The 18733-nt window shown below is 36.1% G+C and overlaps 1 protein-coding gene across 1 annotated transcript in view; it reads right to left on the reverse strand.

Annotated features, from left to right (window-relative positions):
• LOC446189 (guanine nucleotide-binding protein G(s) alpha subunit) overlaps positions 1–18733 on the reverse strand; it is an 81085-nt gene that overhangs the window by 22109 nt on the left and 40243 nt on the right. Inside the window, exons 6-8 of the mRNA XM_041599129.1 lie at positions 9211–9265; positions 7673–7746; positions 6960–7018 (exon numbers count right to left, since the gene is read on the reverse strand). Of these exons, the coding sequence (XP_041455063.1) occupies positions 6960–7018; positions 7673–7746; positions 9211–9265 (188 nt within the window). The remainder of the gene's footprint in view (positions 1–6959; positions 7019–7672; positions 7747–9210; positions 9266–18733) is intronic.

Consider the following 18733-nt stretch of genomic DNA (forward strand, 5'->3'; position numbering starts at 1 on the left):
AAAATCTCCTACAAATGACACAATAACCGTAAATTCTAACTGTGACTATTTTTTTTTTTTAAATATAAGAATAAATGGAGTAAAGAAGAACTAAAGAAAATGACCTACCAAGTGTTCATATGAACAAATAAACAGTATGTGCCAAATAATTATGATAATGATACGTAATGAATAAGTGTAAAAAGTATGGTATTCTGAATCCAAGCAACAATAATCTAAGTTCCAAACTTAATGACCTGTAAATTGGTGATTTTCAACACAGTCAGTTTTCCTCTGATATTCCACCAGTTCGTAGCATCTGGTTTATATAAACTATATAAGAAATTTCTAGATCAAATCAATGATCATAACAAAGACTTTCTCTCAAATCCATTGCTTAATGCAACTACGGATGCTTGGCTTTAACAGAATGGCAAACACATTCTCAATAATTAATATGTTTATCAAATTCACCAGGAGATAAAAGAAAAATTTCTAACAGTAGATGGCACATTATTATTTAATGAGGGTCTGAAGAATCAAAATATCTTTGATAATATTGACTCACATAGCCGGATGTTCATTTCACCCCCCCCCCCCCTCTTCTTAATAATCATTTTAATAAAGGGTCAATGTACACTTAAACCTCTGTTCTTACTATTAGTATTGTATTTGGTAAATATTGATGGTACTTATACCATCTGAAATAATTGAAAATGGCAACAACAACAACAACAAACAGAAAAATGAGGAATACTTAGAAGAGACAAAGTGACTATTTTTACTACATATTTATCAATTATTATCTGTTGATAAGCTGTACTTCTTCTAATGTAAACTAGTGTGTATGCTGCTTTTTTTTTCTTTTCTTATTTATTTATTCTGTTATATTTTAAATCACTTGTATTAATTGTATGTGATTTGTTATACAAAATTATGAAAACCCAATAAAAACTTTAAAAAAAAAACAGAAAAAAAGAACAGCCAAACATTTAAAAAATCAATTTATTGTATTGTGTTTATGTATCACTATTGTTGCGCAGGAAATTATCAGGGTGGTAAATGTACTTCTATGACTTTTATAGAAATCAAAACCAAAAAAGCCACAAGGTCAAAATGGTAGTTGGTAAAGAATTTCTATAGAGATTTGCCATCAGAAATGAAGCCAGTATAATGAATAAAAAAAACAAACAAAAAAACGGGTGTGTGGACAAGAAAATCAAAGAAATTCAAGGAAATTATAAAATAGAAATACATAACACAATGAAATAAAAGGTGAGTTCATGGATCCGGGTTTAGACTATTTTGACCCCCCCCCTCAAAAAAAATTGACACATCAACCAAATTTGAGATACAGATATTTTGTATCACACAATTGGTCCTTAGGTGCAATGAATTCATGCATGAATACTCATCCGTCCAAGCAAATTGCTATGCTTGGCAAGGCATTCTTGTGGTGCATTCTTTTCAATGTAAACAAGTGATACATTTTGCTCGTTTTTACTGAATATCAACTTTGTCACTTGTGTCCTTTTGCCATGAAAGCATCAACACTAATAGGTATTCAACTACTCTTCACACGGTCATTAAAAGGTATTTTGAGAATGCAACCAATGGCAACCCACACCTAGTCTGCTGTGCAAACCCTTCACTCGAGTCTGAATGTGTAGCCTACTTATGCCTTGTCTACTGAAGGCCCTCTCGCTCAGGAATTAAAACAGCAAGTGTTGTCCGTGCTAGTCTTTGCGTGGAGACACGTGTTGCTCAAAGTTTCAATCAGGGTCTGTGCCTGCAGTGTAACCCATACCCTTGTCTTCCCACTGGTCGGACATGTGCTTGAACTTTATATCTATATATTGCAGGGTTCCTATCATTAAGTAGGCCAGTACGGAAGAATGGGTGCTAATTGTGGCTTGCAGGCCTCCAACACAACTATAATAACTAACAATGAATAAATGGTCTCTCAAAAGTGAATTTCACTGTCACGCCTGAAAGAAATCATTTTCAATAAACATATGATGCTCAGTTTTGACATCTTTACAAGCCAGGTGAGTAGTTGCTGTGTCCACATGCCTACATCACAATAGTCTACAGTTTGTTGTTTCAGCAACATAATGGCAAGACAAAACTGAAACAAATCCACTTCTTAACAGATCCTTCTCAGGAAGAGTTACCTCGAAGTCATCCTGGTAATTTTTTCTTAAAATTATGACAAGTACCTTCATGTCTGTTGTCAAGACACTGTCAGGGCATTCGTGCTAACATTTCACATTGTCTCACTAAAGCCCTGTTTTAATAGACAGTGCCCGGGCAGAGGGTGGGTAGAGTTCCTCAACGAAGCGATAAAACCACTATACCACCCGTGCACCGTCTTAAAAGATGACACTCGCTAAAATCCTACTCGGGAAGGTTACATGCAAAGTTTAATTATAGACGAATATCGTGGATTTAAAATACAAACAATGGTAGGAAAATTAGCTACCTTTAGTTTGGTCTTGAGCTTGCTGTAAAACCTGCAGCATGCAATAAGCTCGATCGATCGGTTATTTTTTTAGGCTAGCTTATAACTTTTTTTTGGAGGGTGTAAAACTAGTACGTTATTGCCACATATCAATAAAAACATATTCAAAATAGAAATTTTGAACATGAAAATGGTTATACTAGCAATTCCGCAACATATTTCTGAACAATTCAATAACTTTGTTATCCGATTTTGATGAAATTTTCAGCATTTGCTCTGTGAATTATATTCTATTTACTAAGATATAAATATTTTCAGCCCGGAACATTCCTTTAACAGAACATGCACCCGGGTATTAGCAGGGTGGAGTCGTTTTTCTACCCGGGTTCCATCCTCGTTGGAGCAGGCCGAAATTTGGAAAAATCCTCTCCGACACAGTCCTGCTCTTTTCCCAGTGGAGCGTCTTAACAGAAATGGGGGATTTCTTTCGCCCTGCTTTTATCGGGGTAGGGCAGTCAGAAGTGTCTGTTAAGATGGGGTATCAGTTAGCTTCTACACATTAGAGCAATAATGTTTGCAACCTCATCAGGCAATTCTTACTATCGACAGAATCCTTTATCCATTCCAATTCATGGAGACAAGATTAAATAGACATATGAACACAGCCCCTGCCCACACCCACCCATCAACTGTGCTGGCTGCAAATTCTAATAATACCATCCAGCCTGTGTATGTGTTTCTAGCACACCAAACCCACTGCCTCTATTCCCTGGGCTAATTCAAAAACCAATGTCAATATTTAAACAAGTAAAATGGGAACAGAAATAGAAATTAATGGAGTAATGGAGAGGGGGGGGGGGGGAGTTTGCTAATCGGGGACAGAAAAGGAAGTACATGACTTATTTCAACATGGCAATGCTATAAATAGAAACTATTACAAGCACTGCCCAAAATGGGGGTACAGTAGTCTATAACAACAGACCCGTTTTCTATCAAAATGTCATTATCACCATACATGAATGATAAAGCTCTCATTTAAAACAAAAAGTGAGCAATGGTTATGCATCTCTTTGAATAAAATATCTGTCAAAAACCTTGTAAAAGATAACATAAGAGTTTACTGTATTATTCAAAGAATTCACTAAATTACCAAACAGGCCTAAGATATAAGATTAAGGAGATGAATTGACTTCTCAAGTCAGTTTTGGAATACCACACACTATATTTAGCTGGCTAAATATGGCCATTGTGTACTAAAAAGGTCTTTTTATATCAGAATGGTTTGGACAGGTATGATAGCAAATAACTTGAAAGGATTTTAATGACATCTCTATGTAGGCAAGAATTAAAAAATGAGCAAAATATCTGCCAAAAACCTTGTAAATGAGATAAACATAAGATTTTAATGCATTATTCAAAGAATTCACTCAATTACCAAACAGGCCTCAGAGATAACATTAAGAGATGAGTTGATTTCTCAAGTCAGTTTTGGAATACCACACACTATATTTAGCTGGCTAAATATGGCCATTATGTACTAAAAGTGTATTTTATATCAGAACGGTTTGGACAGGTGTGATAGCAAATAACTCAAAAGGATTGTAATGACATCTCTCTGTAGGCAAGAATGAAAAAAACATCCACTAATCAATACATAAATACATAAAAGTAATAATACAGAAAAATATTCCATCGCACTCTATCCTCTCTTTCTACGACTATCCACCACACATCACAGATCAGTATTTTATTTCCCTTTTTTTTTGGGGGGGGGGAGAATATTTTTCACAACTTACTGCCTAAGTCTGCAACATTGGGTAAGATTTAACATTGCAATAAATGGGTATTTTCCAGGGCTCTCCTTTGAGTTTCCAATGCTCTTTTGAATTTTTTTTTTGGGGGGGAGGGGCTAAACTGCCCCCAGCCCCCCTGTAATTTTTTCCCTGGTGTGCAATACATGTCTGCACCAGAATAAGGCCCGTTGGAGAATCGTGATTGAACTGTTGCCTTTTAATTGACATTTTAAATTGACTTTTAATGTCTTTGGATCTGTAGAATTGACTTTCAAATTGCAACCCTTTCACTGTTTGAGTGTGTTTCAATAACTGTCTATTTTCAAAAGCGATACAAAATTGATAAAACTACAACCATGGCCTGACTGTAACATATTTGAAACCACTTTTTTTTTTTAGAGTACGAAATTTAAATAAAGGCCTATTGGTCATTCTTTCTATGGAAGAAATGAATTGTAAGCCCGTATTTTAAAGATATTATCAAATAGCTTCTATACTTCACTGGACAAATGTTAATCAGATCAATGTTCATTAATTTCTTGCTTTACCATCACAAATCATGTCAACTGAAAATATTTTGATATCATAGGAGTCTCTCCCCGTATTCCCTTCAACGTGACCTTTCAACAAGCATCTTTGGTCCCACATTTGTCAATTAACCCAAGCAGCTGGTCCAAGAAAAGGGTTCAATTTATCTACAATTTGGCTCACTTAAGGAGAGATTTGTTCAAATTTGCATGCATTGGATCCAGACATAAACAAACATCACCACAAGAGGGCCTACTTCACTCTTAGGATCAGCAATGAATATAAAAAACCATGGGCACTTTAAGGGGAAGTTCACCCTGAAGAAAACTTTGTTGTAAAAAAAGCAGAAAAAATAGTCAAAAATATTGGTGAAAGTTTGAGGAAAATCCGTTAAAGAGTAAGAAAGTTATTGGAGTTCAAAATTTTGGATTTGTGACGTCATAAACGAGCAGCTGCCCCATGTGTTATGTAATATAAAATGTATGAATTTCAAATTTTGTATGGTTCCTGATGACTTAATTTTGTTTTCTTTTCATTATCGGGTGTGAAATGATTTGTCTATTGATATACAAAAGTTCCAGTGAAAACCATTTCCAATTTTCTGAGAAAATGACATTTCATTGATTTTTCACCATTCGCTATGTAGGAATACTGCTCGCATATGACGTCACAAATCAAATAATTGAAATTCTAATAACTTTTTAATCATTTGATGATTTTTTCTCAAACCTTCGGCAATATTTTTTATTATTTTTTCAGCTATTTTTACAATAAACTTTTTGTCAGGGTGAACTTCCCCTTTAAAGACAAAATCCTTCTTGACATCTAGTTAGTTTAAAAAAAAAACAGAAAAATGAGGGAGTGGGGGGCGATCTTAATGAAATTTCATAAAAATCCATTAAAGAATAACAGTTCCACTTTTCAAAGTCAGTCTTAAAGCATCACAAACGAGAAGATCCCCTATACATCATGCATTATAAATTTGGTCAATTGTCCATGACGATTATATTTTTCACAGAAACGTACAGGAAAAATGAGTGATTACAGATTTAATGGATGCAAAGGAACGATCATGTTCGCTTTTCTGAGAAAAAAAAATTGTGAATCTTACGAATCTATGTTACATGACATACATATCAACTGCTTGGATCTGACACCACAAAATAAAAACTTAATCAAAATCCACACAAATCCGTTATTCTTTGATGAAACTTCCATTTACCTGCATTCATAAAAATCAATTGATGTTTAAAGTCAAAATCCCCTTTGAATGTTACATTAAATTTGGCAACAAGTTGGAAATCACCATATCTATCTTTCTCATCTCATAAATGAGAATTCAACACAAAAAGTATTTCCATGAATGTATATATTGTCAATATACCTGGAATACAACAAAAAACGAGAATAAAAGCCCAAACCGAACAACAGAGAAGATCACCAGCCACCTAACCAACCAAAGTAGATCAATACAGCCACGATGTAGTCAAATAGAATGAGATAGTGGTACGTCCATCAAGCTGCATTTTATAAACCTACTATATATAACACAAAATGTGAATGCACATATGACCTTGTTTGCTCACATGCAATCCCTGTAAAGTGAGTCTATGATGAAAAATAGCCTGTACAAAGTCCAAATGACAGGAGTGCATACTGTGTATAATATACTCCCCATGTATGACTAATAAATGGTTTATACACACTTTGACTTTCATTGACGTGAAGAAGGGTCAAATTGAACTTTTGCAACATGAAATTTTACCATCGTGAGATATCATGACCCCCCCCTTTATTTTCAAGAGCATTGTACATGCTATGAGGTCTTACTAGCAAAATTGTCCTTCTCTTGGCAATTCCGTCAGTGAAAGTAAAACACTAAAAATAAACTTAAGTAAAACTTTGTGACCGGAAAAAGGAGGAAAAGAAAAAGAAAAACCTAAAATCTTTTGCATGCGACCGAATTCCATTGTAAAATATTTTTTTTTTAATGTTATTATTTTACAAAGATGTATTGTTGCATACTGTCATCCCATCTCCTTCCTCCAACAAAGGGCTTGAGATTCATTTTTTTTTTTTAGATCGACCCATATGAGCTGTTGTATTAAGTGATTTCATTCTGGCTGTTATCAACTGACAAATGTTCTTCAAATCCTTTTGAAATCTTTCTCTCAAAAGATAAATGAAAATCAATTTACCATTGAAACATTGGATCCATTTTCTCCTTTCATCTCTCTGTCCTCCTACATCGAACATGCTATTGATAAAAGGAGAGAAAAAGAATAGAAAAAAGAATATAAGCTAAAGGCTACTTACTGGCCATGAAATGTCACAAACATATAACTGATTTTCAATTAACTTCATTCATAAATCACCTATCCTCTGTCATGTAACAATAGATATTGATATTTCTAACTTTTCATACATTTTCCTGATGTAAACATCTATCAAAAATAATAAAATACAGATATATATATATTTTTAATAGGATATTTTCATGCTTTTGTGGTGTACCTATCATGTGCATATTGCATGAAATTGTGTTTTGTTCCAGTCTTATGAATTGTTCACAGGGCAATTTTCATTGTAAAAAAAAGAAGAGTGTTTTCACTTTGACACCTCTCCATGGCTCATTGCTTTCCTCATTCCAGGTCCTTTTTTAGCTGTTTTTGAGCTAATAATTTAAAAAAAAAAAAATTTTTAACTATAATCACATCCTTCCGTATGGGCAAATTATCATTATCTTTGATTTTTAGTCAATTGAAAAAAAATCACATCGATTCTTAAAAGAGAACAAATCACCAATAAAACTCTTCCCCATTCTTTGCTAGCATTATCTAATACGAGTTCCTTTACAGACTGAAGATAATGTTCAGTTTACTGTTTTGAAAAAAGCTTTAAAGAAACTTACTGAAAGTTGACTTTGTCCACTTGGAATTTTGTTTCAAAGATACCAGACGTCAAGACACGACACCGGAGAATGTCCTTTATCAAAAAGAAAAAGCAAAATTATTTATATACGAAATATGATGCATTCAAATCTTCTATTAACACTAAGAAAAAGAGATTCAATATAAACGATGTTGTTTACAAGTAGACGTTTTAATGATAGAATTTTTCACACGTATTCATGGTAAAAATTAAATATCAGATACAAATAAAACTAGGTGACTTGCACAAAATATTTCTTTTTTTCAAATCTCTTATGATTAAATTACATTTAAAGTTAATTTTCAGTTGATGCAGTGCAACTGTAAGAAAATGGATACTGCCATTTTTGCTACGTAATATTCGATGGTCGATACACTTATTCCACAGATAGCTTTATCGGCCACCATTTAAGATACATATATTTCTATTATCTTGTGTGCATGTGCAGGAGAGGTTGGTGACACTGGTATTTTAGTGATGTTGAACTAAAACGAAAGTGATGAAAAATAAAACCACCATTCAATTTTCAGCAATTATTTGATTATCAAATTCAACCATGCATACATCAAGGAATTAATAGTAATAATAATACGACGGTGCTTGTATAGCGCACATCACTGCCCATGGGCGTCTCTATGTGTTTAATAGGGAAATAAACAAAGAAAGAAGAGTTGATTAAAGCTATTATCTACACTGTTTCAATAAAAAAAACTGCTTAAAACAAATAACTTTTGAATGAAGAGCATGTAGGTGCCTCCTTGGTGGAAGGTGGGATTGTATTCCAGATTTGTAACGTCATGTGAAGTTGTACACAAAATTATGAAAGATCCCGTTTCAGTTTTACATTGAATCAAGACCATTGAGAAGCAGATATGATCAGAGAAACTACAGTTTAAAACTTGATGTCGGTCATTGAAAGAAAGATATGAAACTCAATTGATTAAAGGTTGAGCAGCTTGCTCATAGTAATAGGAAGAAATTAATCTCTTTTTTTCGATCCAGGTATCTATTCACACAGCTATTAATACTACTCTTCCAAGAAAAACCACACACTGCAGATATTCCCCGGAGACATCAGAAAAAACTCCTTAATTTCATTTTTCTCTTGATTAGTACTCCATCCATCGAAGAAACGAGAAGCCACAAAATTGGTAAATTACTTCTCGACAAAAGTGAACACTAATGCAGAATTTGCCTTCCATATGAATATCAAAAGCTTTTGCAAAACCTTTTTATCCTATTTGCAGAAGCATAGCAACAAATATAACTGTGGTGACTAAAATAGCAAGAATCACGCAAATGTTACATTAACTCCCACCGTATTTTCTATCAACTAACAATCCCTCCATTTTGGATGACATTAAAAGCTAAGAAAAAGAATTTGTTTCAGGATGCGAGAACCTATTTTAAGGATTTTTTTTTCTCTTTTTTTAGTAACAGGAAAAATAATATACCGAATTGCATGCTTTGGGTAAATCATTCCAAATTTACATTTGTTGTCATGGATCACAGTCTTACCTGTAAGTCAGGAGCGTAGTCTGGTCTTCTTATTGTATCAACTCTATCTAAAAAACTGTGAAGAAAAAACAGAGGAAGAGGAAAAGAAAGGAGACTGTTAAAACCATTGAAAGGTGAAAATTCTATTGTTTTTATTTTACTGTCTCAAATCTAGAAATGCAGAAGCGTTAATATCCATGAACCAAATGTGACATATCTTTTTTTGTTAAGTTGGGAGATAATTTGATGTTCATTATTAATATCAAAACATAAGTGAACATAGAGTATTATTATTTGAATACAATCAACATACATTTGCTTCTCCCAATGATGATTTAATAACTCTGCCAGACTCTATAAATCTACAATATAAAATAAACGCAATACTGTAAGTACTGGTCAGAAAGAGACAGCTTACATGGAACATCATTGCCTTGACCAGACACTTGGATATGCAAGGCTCTTCCAGATACATTGAATCTTTTATAATTCTGATCTAATGCACTACAGAATAGTACCATATTCAAAATATGATTACAACTCTTGCTTTAAAAAAAATCATAACTAAATTGGAAGGTGGATGCTTTATAATTTTTTTTTTTTTGGGGGGGGTGGTACTTCACGATCTATGTTCCTATTCTCTTAAGTGTGATGGATGGTGTTCAATAAGCATCCTTCTTTCGTTCCCTTTCTTTGCCTCTTTCTCTGTCCATCTCTCCCCCCTCCCCCTCTCCATTATTTCTCTCTCTATCCATCTCAGTATTCATTCTTTTCTGTTTATTCTTAATCTAACATAAAGCACAGTATTCTTTTCTAGCATGATTATGAATCACTATTATATTTCACATTCTATCTTTCATGCTATATTTGATCCTGCCCTCACCTACAATCTATACAACAAATGTGTTAGTGTAAGTGTTGCATTAAAGGTAAATTGTACCTCTCTCCACCATTCATATTTTAGGTGTAGGTGGTAGTGGACAATACAAGAATATGTTATTCATATAGATATCCATATTTAACCAAAACACCGCCATTTTGTAATATATGATATTCATGACAGCTCTTCTCAGTTATGTGTTGTCATTTGAAGTCCTTAACAGAATTTCTATTTGTAAGACATTTATTCATCTAGAGCTTTTCTATTAAAGTATACTGAACACTTGCTTTCAACTGCAAGAAACTATTCCCTCCCCACAAATCACGATATCACAGCAACTCGGTTCTAGCACTACGGGACATAGCCTGATCAGCATAAAATGTATGTGATCGGGATGATGTCTTTAGCGAAAGCAAGCGGGCGGGCAGCAGGCCATGGAAAAAATGCACGCAAACTTTACTACATCCTTCATGTGTGCAGCACATGCCCTGTGGAATAGCCAACCTGTGCTAAAAATAGATGAGGAAGAATAGTTGCTCATGCTACAAAGCTAGTTTGTCCCCGACACCCCACAGTCCAGACAAAACCTGTGCCTAGTGAACTGTACTGCCATGCAGACAGTGCAAGGTAGCTTTTCTTCTAACGAAGCACTTGAAAGTGTGCCTAATTGAAGTGGGTCCACAGGAGATACATCCTCAGTCGGAATATGAGTACATTCCAGAGACGAATTTCAAGGGCACAGATTGGGAGCCTTTATTTTGTTGATTAAAGGTGTGAAATGGCAGACTAGCACGCAAGTCATCAGGAATGGAAGGAACACACTGGTTGCTATGCTAGGCGGAGTGTTATGTTGATCACCATTATCAACATTGAGAATGGGAGGTCGGGCCAGACTGAAGCAGGGAGAGAGGGAGAGAGATTGCAATGGAGAGGGATGTTGGGAGTGTGAGATGAGGAATGGTATGAGGAGGAAGATGAGAACCAAGAGGAGATGGAGAGATTGAGGAGAGCGAATGAGTGGGATGGAGTGATAGGAGCAGTTTGATATTTGAAGGGTAAGGTAACTATTAGAGAGGGAAGAGAGGTAGGAGGTCTTGTATTTATAAACGCAACAAAAATACAAGAGATAGACAAAGATACTGAGATACTTCTTTACTTTTACCAAAAGTGAAAATGGTGCAATATAAATATCATACATGTATTTTCATATCAATAATAATGGGAAGGGACCACCCCATTCCCCCCCCCCCCCGGAAAAAAATAATACTGAACATTTTTTGACGGCATAAGCAAATTAAATGGGAGAATAAAAACCACAACCAGTCTTTGAAGAGCTAAAGATGCCTCACCCAAAACCGAGAGCGGTAGCCCTAAACCCCAAGTCTACACCAGTAACATGGAAGGACCATACTGGATATATCAAATATGAAATATTCAAGTCTCAAGAAAATATTTATTCTTACAAACGGCCACAGGGGCCATCGATGAACGAGAGGGCAGACTTGCCTAAAACACATATATGTAAAGGCCTACACTCTTCATGACGGTCGAACAAAAAGATTGCATCCGGGTCCCATAACACTAAAGTTATAGGAATTAATAGCATGCTTGATTTTCATAACTGATTGTACATTGAAGTCACTGAGATCAATTATAAAAAAAAAATGTTCTACGATCATTGCTAAGCTTTGAGTTACAGGTATCTGATGATTAATAGGCACATGGGTGGAACATCAGGGAAAAAATTACACGGAGTTCGGGGCAATTTCAACTTGTAATGCTCAAAAGAACCATTGAAGATTAAAAAAAAGACCCCAGAAAATCCCCATTCACTGTAATATTTACCTTTTCCAATGTTTCAGATTTAGGCAGTTCAATGTAATCATTTTTTTTTGCCTGGTGGAACGAAAGGACTAATGACCAATGCAAAAGAATATGATAAAAAAAAAGGACATAGACCTTCACAGACAAGCAGGTAAAGCAGATACCGGTAATGGTTTTTACAAAGGACTGGCTGGCATTGGGAAAAGTAGGTTAGGCAACGGCACATGTGTGTTCTCTCACACTGGGTACTCTTTATTGAATCAGTCCTATACGATAGTGAATATTATCCCAACATAGTGGAGCATGCATTTTGAGCAGTAGTACAGTAGTACAGGGTGTTTTCATACTGAAGGTGAAGTGGAGTTACTCCGGATTAACTCCGGATTGAGTTTATATGCTTGTACTGTGGAGCGACATCACACCCCCTTTCGAACTTGCAAGCTCCGCAGCAGTGAATCCGCAGTCATTTCCAAGAGAGTTCGCGCCATATCTGTAGCACATGAAAACTACCCCATACGGAAATGAATGGAGTTATGCGCGAGATAGGCGATACCGCACTTCAACTTCCAGTGCGGACTAACTAAATTTGTAACCCACTGGTTGAGTACTCCGCTTTAAATCCGGATCAAAATAATCCTAGAATTTTCATACTGACCTCCAGAGAGTAACTCCTTCTGGACTCCTGGGGACCGTTTCAAAAAGCTGTTCGTAAGTTAAGAGCTACTTTAAGAACTGGTGAACCTTTCTTACGCGCTTAACCATCACAAATGAATAGAACATTTACCACAAGAAAATATCACCAGTCAATCTTACAGTCACTCTTAACTTACAAATACCCAAATTGTTATTGCTAACCCCGGATAAGGAATGCTTGCTTTTCACACACGAAACTCGCTAACCCCGGACTAGTGGTTTTTGTCGATCATTCGTAGTACAAGTACTTCACTCGTACACTTTTTACACACGCTAAAATTTCCTTAACCCCGTACTATAGGTGGGGTAAATTGCCATTTAGCCCCACCTATAGTACGGGGTTAAGCTTAGCCCACTTTCTTTTTACACAGCATTTTTGCAAAGTGGGCTAACCCCACCTTTAGTACGGGATTATTTGGCCCTGCAAAAAAGCAGGGTTATCCCAGCAATTGCGGTGCTAAGAGCGATAGTACGGGGTTAAGATCGCTAGTGTAAAACGAAAGTGGGCTAAGCTTAACCCCGTACTATAGGTGGGGCTAAATGGCAATTTGGCCCCACCTATAGTACGGGGTTAAGGAAATTGTAGCGTGTGTAAAAAGTGTACGAGTGAAGTACTTGTACTACGAATGATCGACAAAAACCACTAGTCCGGGGTTAGCGAGTTTCGTGTGTGAAAAGCAAGCATTCCTTATCCGGGGTTAGCAATAACAATTTGGCATGTGTGAAAAGGAAAAAAAATAGTACGGGGTTAAGGATAATACAGGGTTAAGGATAATACGGGGTTAGCGATAGTCCGGGGTTAAGAAAATCCTGTGTAAAAAGGGTATATGAGCTTTATGATACACCCACCGCAGTAACTCCACTTCAGCTGTCAGTATGAATGTGGTACCCACTTAAGAGCAGGGAGGGGATCAGGGGGAGTTGGGGAGGAGTGAAAGATGGAGGAGATTGATGGGCGATTTCTTAATCATGTCTCATTTGCATAACTTCTACACATCTCACATCTATAGTATAAAGGTATAAATGGTTTTTAAAGACAAAAGAATCTATGGATCTGTAATTCTCTATAATTCCAAACTTGCTGCACAAGTGCAAAACTAGTCATTTCATTTATTATAGTTTTTTTTTTTTTTTTTTTACAAATTGAACACTCCTTTACTATGACCTACTGGTCTGCGCTTGGAGACTAGTCCCCTAAAAAGGGCAGGGCACTCCTCATCCACTTCCAGAAAAGGCTGGCAGACAAGGTCACCTCATATGGCCTGTGTTATTTTTAGTAACAGGTAGACAGAGAGGAATGGTACAAATTAAGGATATGGCCTTAGGGGAAACTAGCTTCCATAGCATATTAATATCTGGCACCTGGGAATGGTAAGATTGTAGCGCATCATTTGCATATCTATGACCTTGGAGAGAAAAAAAAATCTTGTTTGGTTTCAATAACAACAGAAACTTACTGAAAATAATTTTGATCTTTGCAATTAAAACCTAGGATTTCAACAGCTTCCATTTTTGATACTCATTGTGACTTTCAAATTGATGTAGGGATCAGGAAAAAAAGTCCATTGCTATGGCTTAGATTGAAACAGCAATATTAGATTATTGAATATTGTCCAAAGCGAATGGACTTCAATAAGGCTGATCATACACTTAAATGTATGTTAGGGCATTTTCACACAAAGCCAGGAGGTTATATTTGAAACATGAAATGCAATTAAAATTCAAATCCTTTGATGAAATCTGTAATACTGGAGAAGCTGAATTTGCCACCTTTGTTGATATAGAGATCATACACTAAACGATTGAGCATATCATAAAATTGACTGAAATTAATAATACAAAAAAGGGGTAGAGGTTATGAAATGTGAGAACTGCAAACAAAGGCTAGCTATTGATTTTCGAAAAAAAAATATCATTATCATATTCATAATCACTGTGAAAAATAAATGTTATATATGCTAATTTCATTTTTTGTTGTTGCCCATTTTGATTGCAGGGGCCCTTAAGCCTACATGGCATAACTTTCACGAACATCCCCCCCCATGATTTAATCAATCATTACTGGCAATACTACAAAATATAGACTGCCTTAAGAAGACAATGCTGCACTGAAATACTGTTTGAAAACAAACATGTAAAATCATTAAAAGTCATAATAAACATAACATTAGAAGTCATAATAAACATAACCTTACCATAAATAAATCAACCCAGACAGCCTTGTGTTTTCCACATGAATGATTTTTTTGTAGAAATATCCTTTGTTTCATTTTTTTGTTACAAAGAAATGTAGTTATTGCATGGGATGAGAAAACATAGGGTGGCAGGACTGGACTAAAAATGGGTTTCCAAATCCACATGAGATTGGCATGAAACAAAGATGGTAATATTCCAAGAAATAATGGGTCTCTCCAATGAGTTTTAACAATATAGCTTATCAGCCCTACAATGTACATGTAGTATGTGAATTTCTATCTAGGCTTCATATGAAATTAGTGCATATTCAAAGTTCAATCTTCAGGTAGGCCTATTTCATAAACTTTTTGTAAAGTTAGGAAAGACTCGATGACTAACAGGAATAAAGAAGAGTAGAGGGGTGTTTCACAAAGAGGCCATTCTCATTACGCTTTCTAAAACTAGTTTACTGGAAACCGATTCAAGAAACCACTTTGGAAGATCGCTTTGTGAGCATTCCCACTTGATCACACAGAAGTGATTTTAAAATCACTTCACGTTAAGCGCTCATGCTGCTATGGAAACGCTCTCAGTGGGGTGACACGTTTCGCGCAAAATTCAAAACCACAGCATAGGCATTCTACACCTGTCCTGTGGAGTAGCTCAAAAATGTATGAAGATCGCTTCCCGAAGACCGGTTGTGTCCTCACTTACGCTAAAACCAGTTTAACGAGGTAAAGCAATCTTGAAAACTACATCGCGAGGTGGTTTTCCAAACTGGTTTGTAATGAGAAACAAAGGGTGCGTTCAATGTCCTCCATTCCTGGTCGTAAGAGTAAATGTCTTTCAAAGAAAAATTTAAACATAAAAAGGATCAGTTCAGATTTTTACGACCTCCAGCATCGCGAATGTGACAGTGAACACCATCTAGTTTTGAAACATCTTTAAATTTTCTCTCGCAGTGGAAGCCTACACAAGCAGGTGTCAGAATTAACCTTACTTGTGATGGGTCAAATTTGGCACTAAAGCTACCCTAACAAAAATATTGAAGAGTGAAGAGTGAAGACGATCAAAAAATAATCAGCATTATATTTTCGACACTTAACAGTGCACCGCTGATCATGTTTACATTCCGTGTTTTTTAATCGAGTTTTCAATCATGATTCATGTTGCTGTTTGAATTGGAAATTCAACATTGAACGTACCCTAAGAAAAGCTACTATTGAGGGACAACTTTATGCAACAGGGCCTCTAGCAAATTTACTTCACCAATTCTGAAATTCAACACTTTCAACAAATCCAAGCAAACATAACCAATTCACTTGATTTATACACAAAAAAAAGAAATAAATTGCATAAGGCAAGAGTGGGGGACAGAACACTGGGTTCATATAAGCACCCTACTTCCTAAGGCTCATCATGAAAGAAGTTATCACCTGGCAATAAGACACTGTTCTCATTACAAACCTCAGAACTAGTTTGCTGGAAACCGGTTCAGGAAACCAAGTTGTAAGCTCACTTTGCTAGCATTCCCATTTGATCACCCGAAAGTGGTTTTCAAAACTACTTCACTTTAAGCGATATTGTTGCTATGGGAACACTCTCAATGGGGTGACATGTTTTGCGCGAAATTTGAAACGGCATGCAGTGTAGGCATTCCACATACAGTGCGTGGAGTAGCGTGCTCGAAATGTGCTAAGATTGGTTTCACGGTACACCGTGTATCTTTCTTGGGCAAATGTTGGTCCTGAAAAGGACCACCCAATCTCGACGTTTTAACAAGTGTGTTCTTGTCGTCCTCAGGAGAATCACGACAAGAACACACTTGTCGAAACGTCGAGATTGGGTGGTCCTTTTCAGGACCAACATTTACCCAAGAAAGATACATGGTGTACCGTGAAATCTACTACACTATTGTTCTTCGCCATGGAAACCTTCTGAAGTTATATGTGCTAAGATTGCTTCCCGAAGAACGGTTGTGTCCTCACTTGGGCTAAAACCAGCTTAACGAGGCAAAGCAATCTTCAAAACTACATCGCGAGGTGGTTCTCTGAACCGATTTGGAAGATCTCTTCCAGGACCGTTTTGACTGTTTTCATTACACGTTGAACTAGTTTCCACTAAACTAGTTCCTAGGAAACTAGTTTAAGGAAGGAAGTGAAAACAATGTCTATATAAAGGGAAAGAACAAAGTTAAGACACACTTGGCACACTTTTTATCCAAACTACAGTTCATGTGGTGAATTCTATTTCTAGTCTTCATTTTTTTTACTCTTAATTAATTTCAATAAATTTCACCCTTTCCTTTCAATATTGTATATTATTTTATAGTTCCTACGACTATGAAGCATCTCACATATTGATTGGGTGATGAAGAATAAGTTTTAAAGATAAATACCAGTTTTAATGATCTCAAAATGAGTTTGAACAGAATCCAATGAAATGACCACCCGCTTGCATACAATATTATGCGCCAAACGGCTCTGGAAAAAAATGTGTCATTGCTGAGAAATTACCAAAATAAGAAAGAAATTCTATAAAATGTCAGATATTTTTCAAAACAATATTAATACACTGTCCCGCATGTCCTTTCATGTAAGTGATCATCAAAATCATCGGTTTTCTGCTAAGATTTCATGACTTTGCAAAAATAAGTTTATTACAATGTACCATACAGAACTAAGTCTATGATATTATGGTGGCATTTAACCTTGATTTTAAAGGGGACTTTGTCATGAAATAATTGTTTGCTGCAACTGCTTTCTTATGCCTTTAAGGGGGATCTCTTTCTTTTGAAATATACAGGTAGGTCAATACAATGGATCCTGCTTTTGGAGACTTTATGGTTTCATTTTCAATGTAGATGCTTTTCAAGAAACCTGTCCATAGAGACCACATGCCTACATGTTATAATCATAAGTATCGGTTTCTCCTTTGAAATAAGCCTAAAAATCACAATCCATTGATAAAAGCACGAAATGACTTTATTTTGTATCCAAAATATATTACTTAGAATCGTCCAAATTCCCAATCAAGCACCAAAAATACAAACCAGACTCGATCTCAGGTGCATTTATTACATACAATCAAGAATCAGACCATCACATATTTACCATAAGGGGAACTCTTCATGAAGAAAATAGTCGGTGATATTCATCGACTACCTTGTTCTGAGCCAATCAGATGCAAGGATTTCAATAGCTTTTAACGATTCTCACCATTCATTGATTTCATGAAATGCTCCCCTGATAATTATCAGTATACACGATCAACACACGGTTTCTTTCCTGTTTTCTTGTCACCTTTGCCTCTTCTAAAATCATATGACCTAATTTAGTGTCAAAGCACATTTATTCCACCATGGTTGGTATTGTCTTGGGGTGAAGAAGGGCATCTGTCTTTGGGGCGGCATAAGAAGATGCCCCTGGCAGAGGAAACAGAGGTGTTCCTTGCTTGTCTATCATAGCAAATCCCATTATTATCCAATATGCTTTTCACACTGCAGATATTCTTGACAACCCAAGGCCAATTGTGGAAGCGCCGTGGTGTAGCGGTTCTGACTCTCGCCTTGTAATCAGAGGGTCGTGTGTTCGAATCCCACCTTGGCCTAGCGCCCTTTGGCAAGGCGTCAATCCACACTTTGCCACTCTCACCCAGGTGCAAATTGGGTACCGGTAGGAAACAACCGTCATTGTGGTTGGTTTCGCAAGTTTGCGTCTAGAGGCTGCTTGGAATGATATGAATCCAGTGACCAGGTAATAATAATTGTGAAGCGCTTTGAACAGTCGTAGATTGATAAAGCGCTTTATAAATGCCAATTATTAATTATGCTGACATGTGTCTTGGGGGTAAATGCATCAGGGAAAAATTTTCTTGGTACTGCATCGCAATTTGCTCCACATTTTTGAAAGACTGCTATGCATTAAGTCTTTTGTATAGTATATTTTACATACCGGTAGAACTGTACATTAC

This window comes from Lytechinus variegatus, chromosome 2 (assembly GCF_018143015.1).
Source record: "Lytechinus variegatus isolate NC3 chromosome 2, Lvar_3.0, whole genome shotgun sequence".
In the NCBI taxonomy this organism is placed as follows: domain Eukaryota; kingdom Metazoa; phylum Echinodermata; class Echinoidea; order Temnopleuroida; family Toxopneustidae; genus Lytechinus; species Lytechinus variegatus.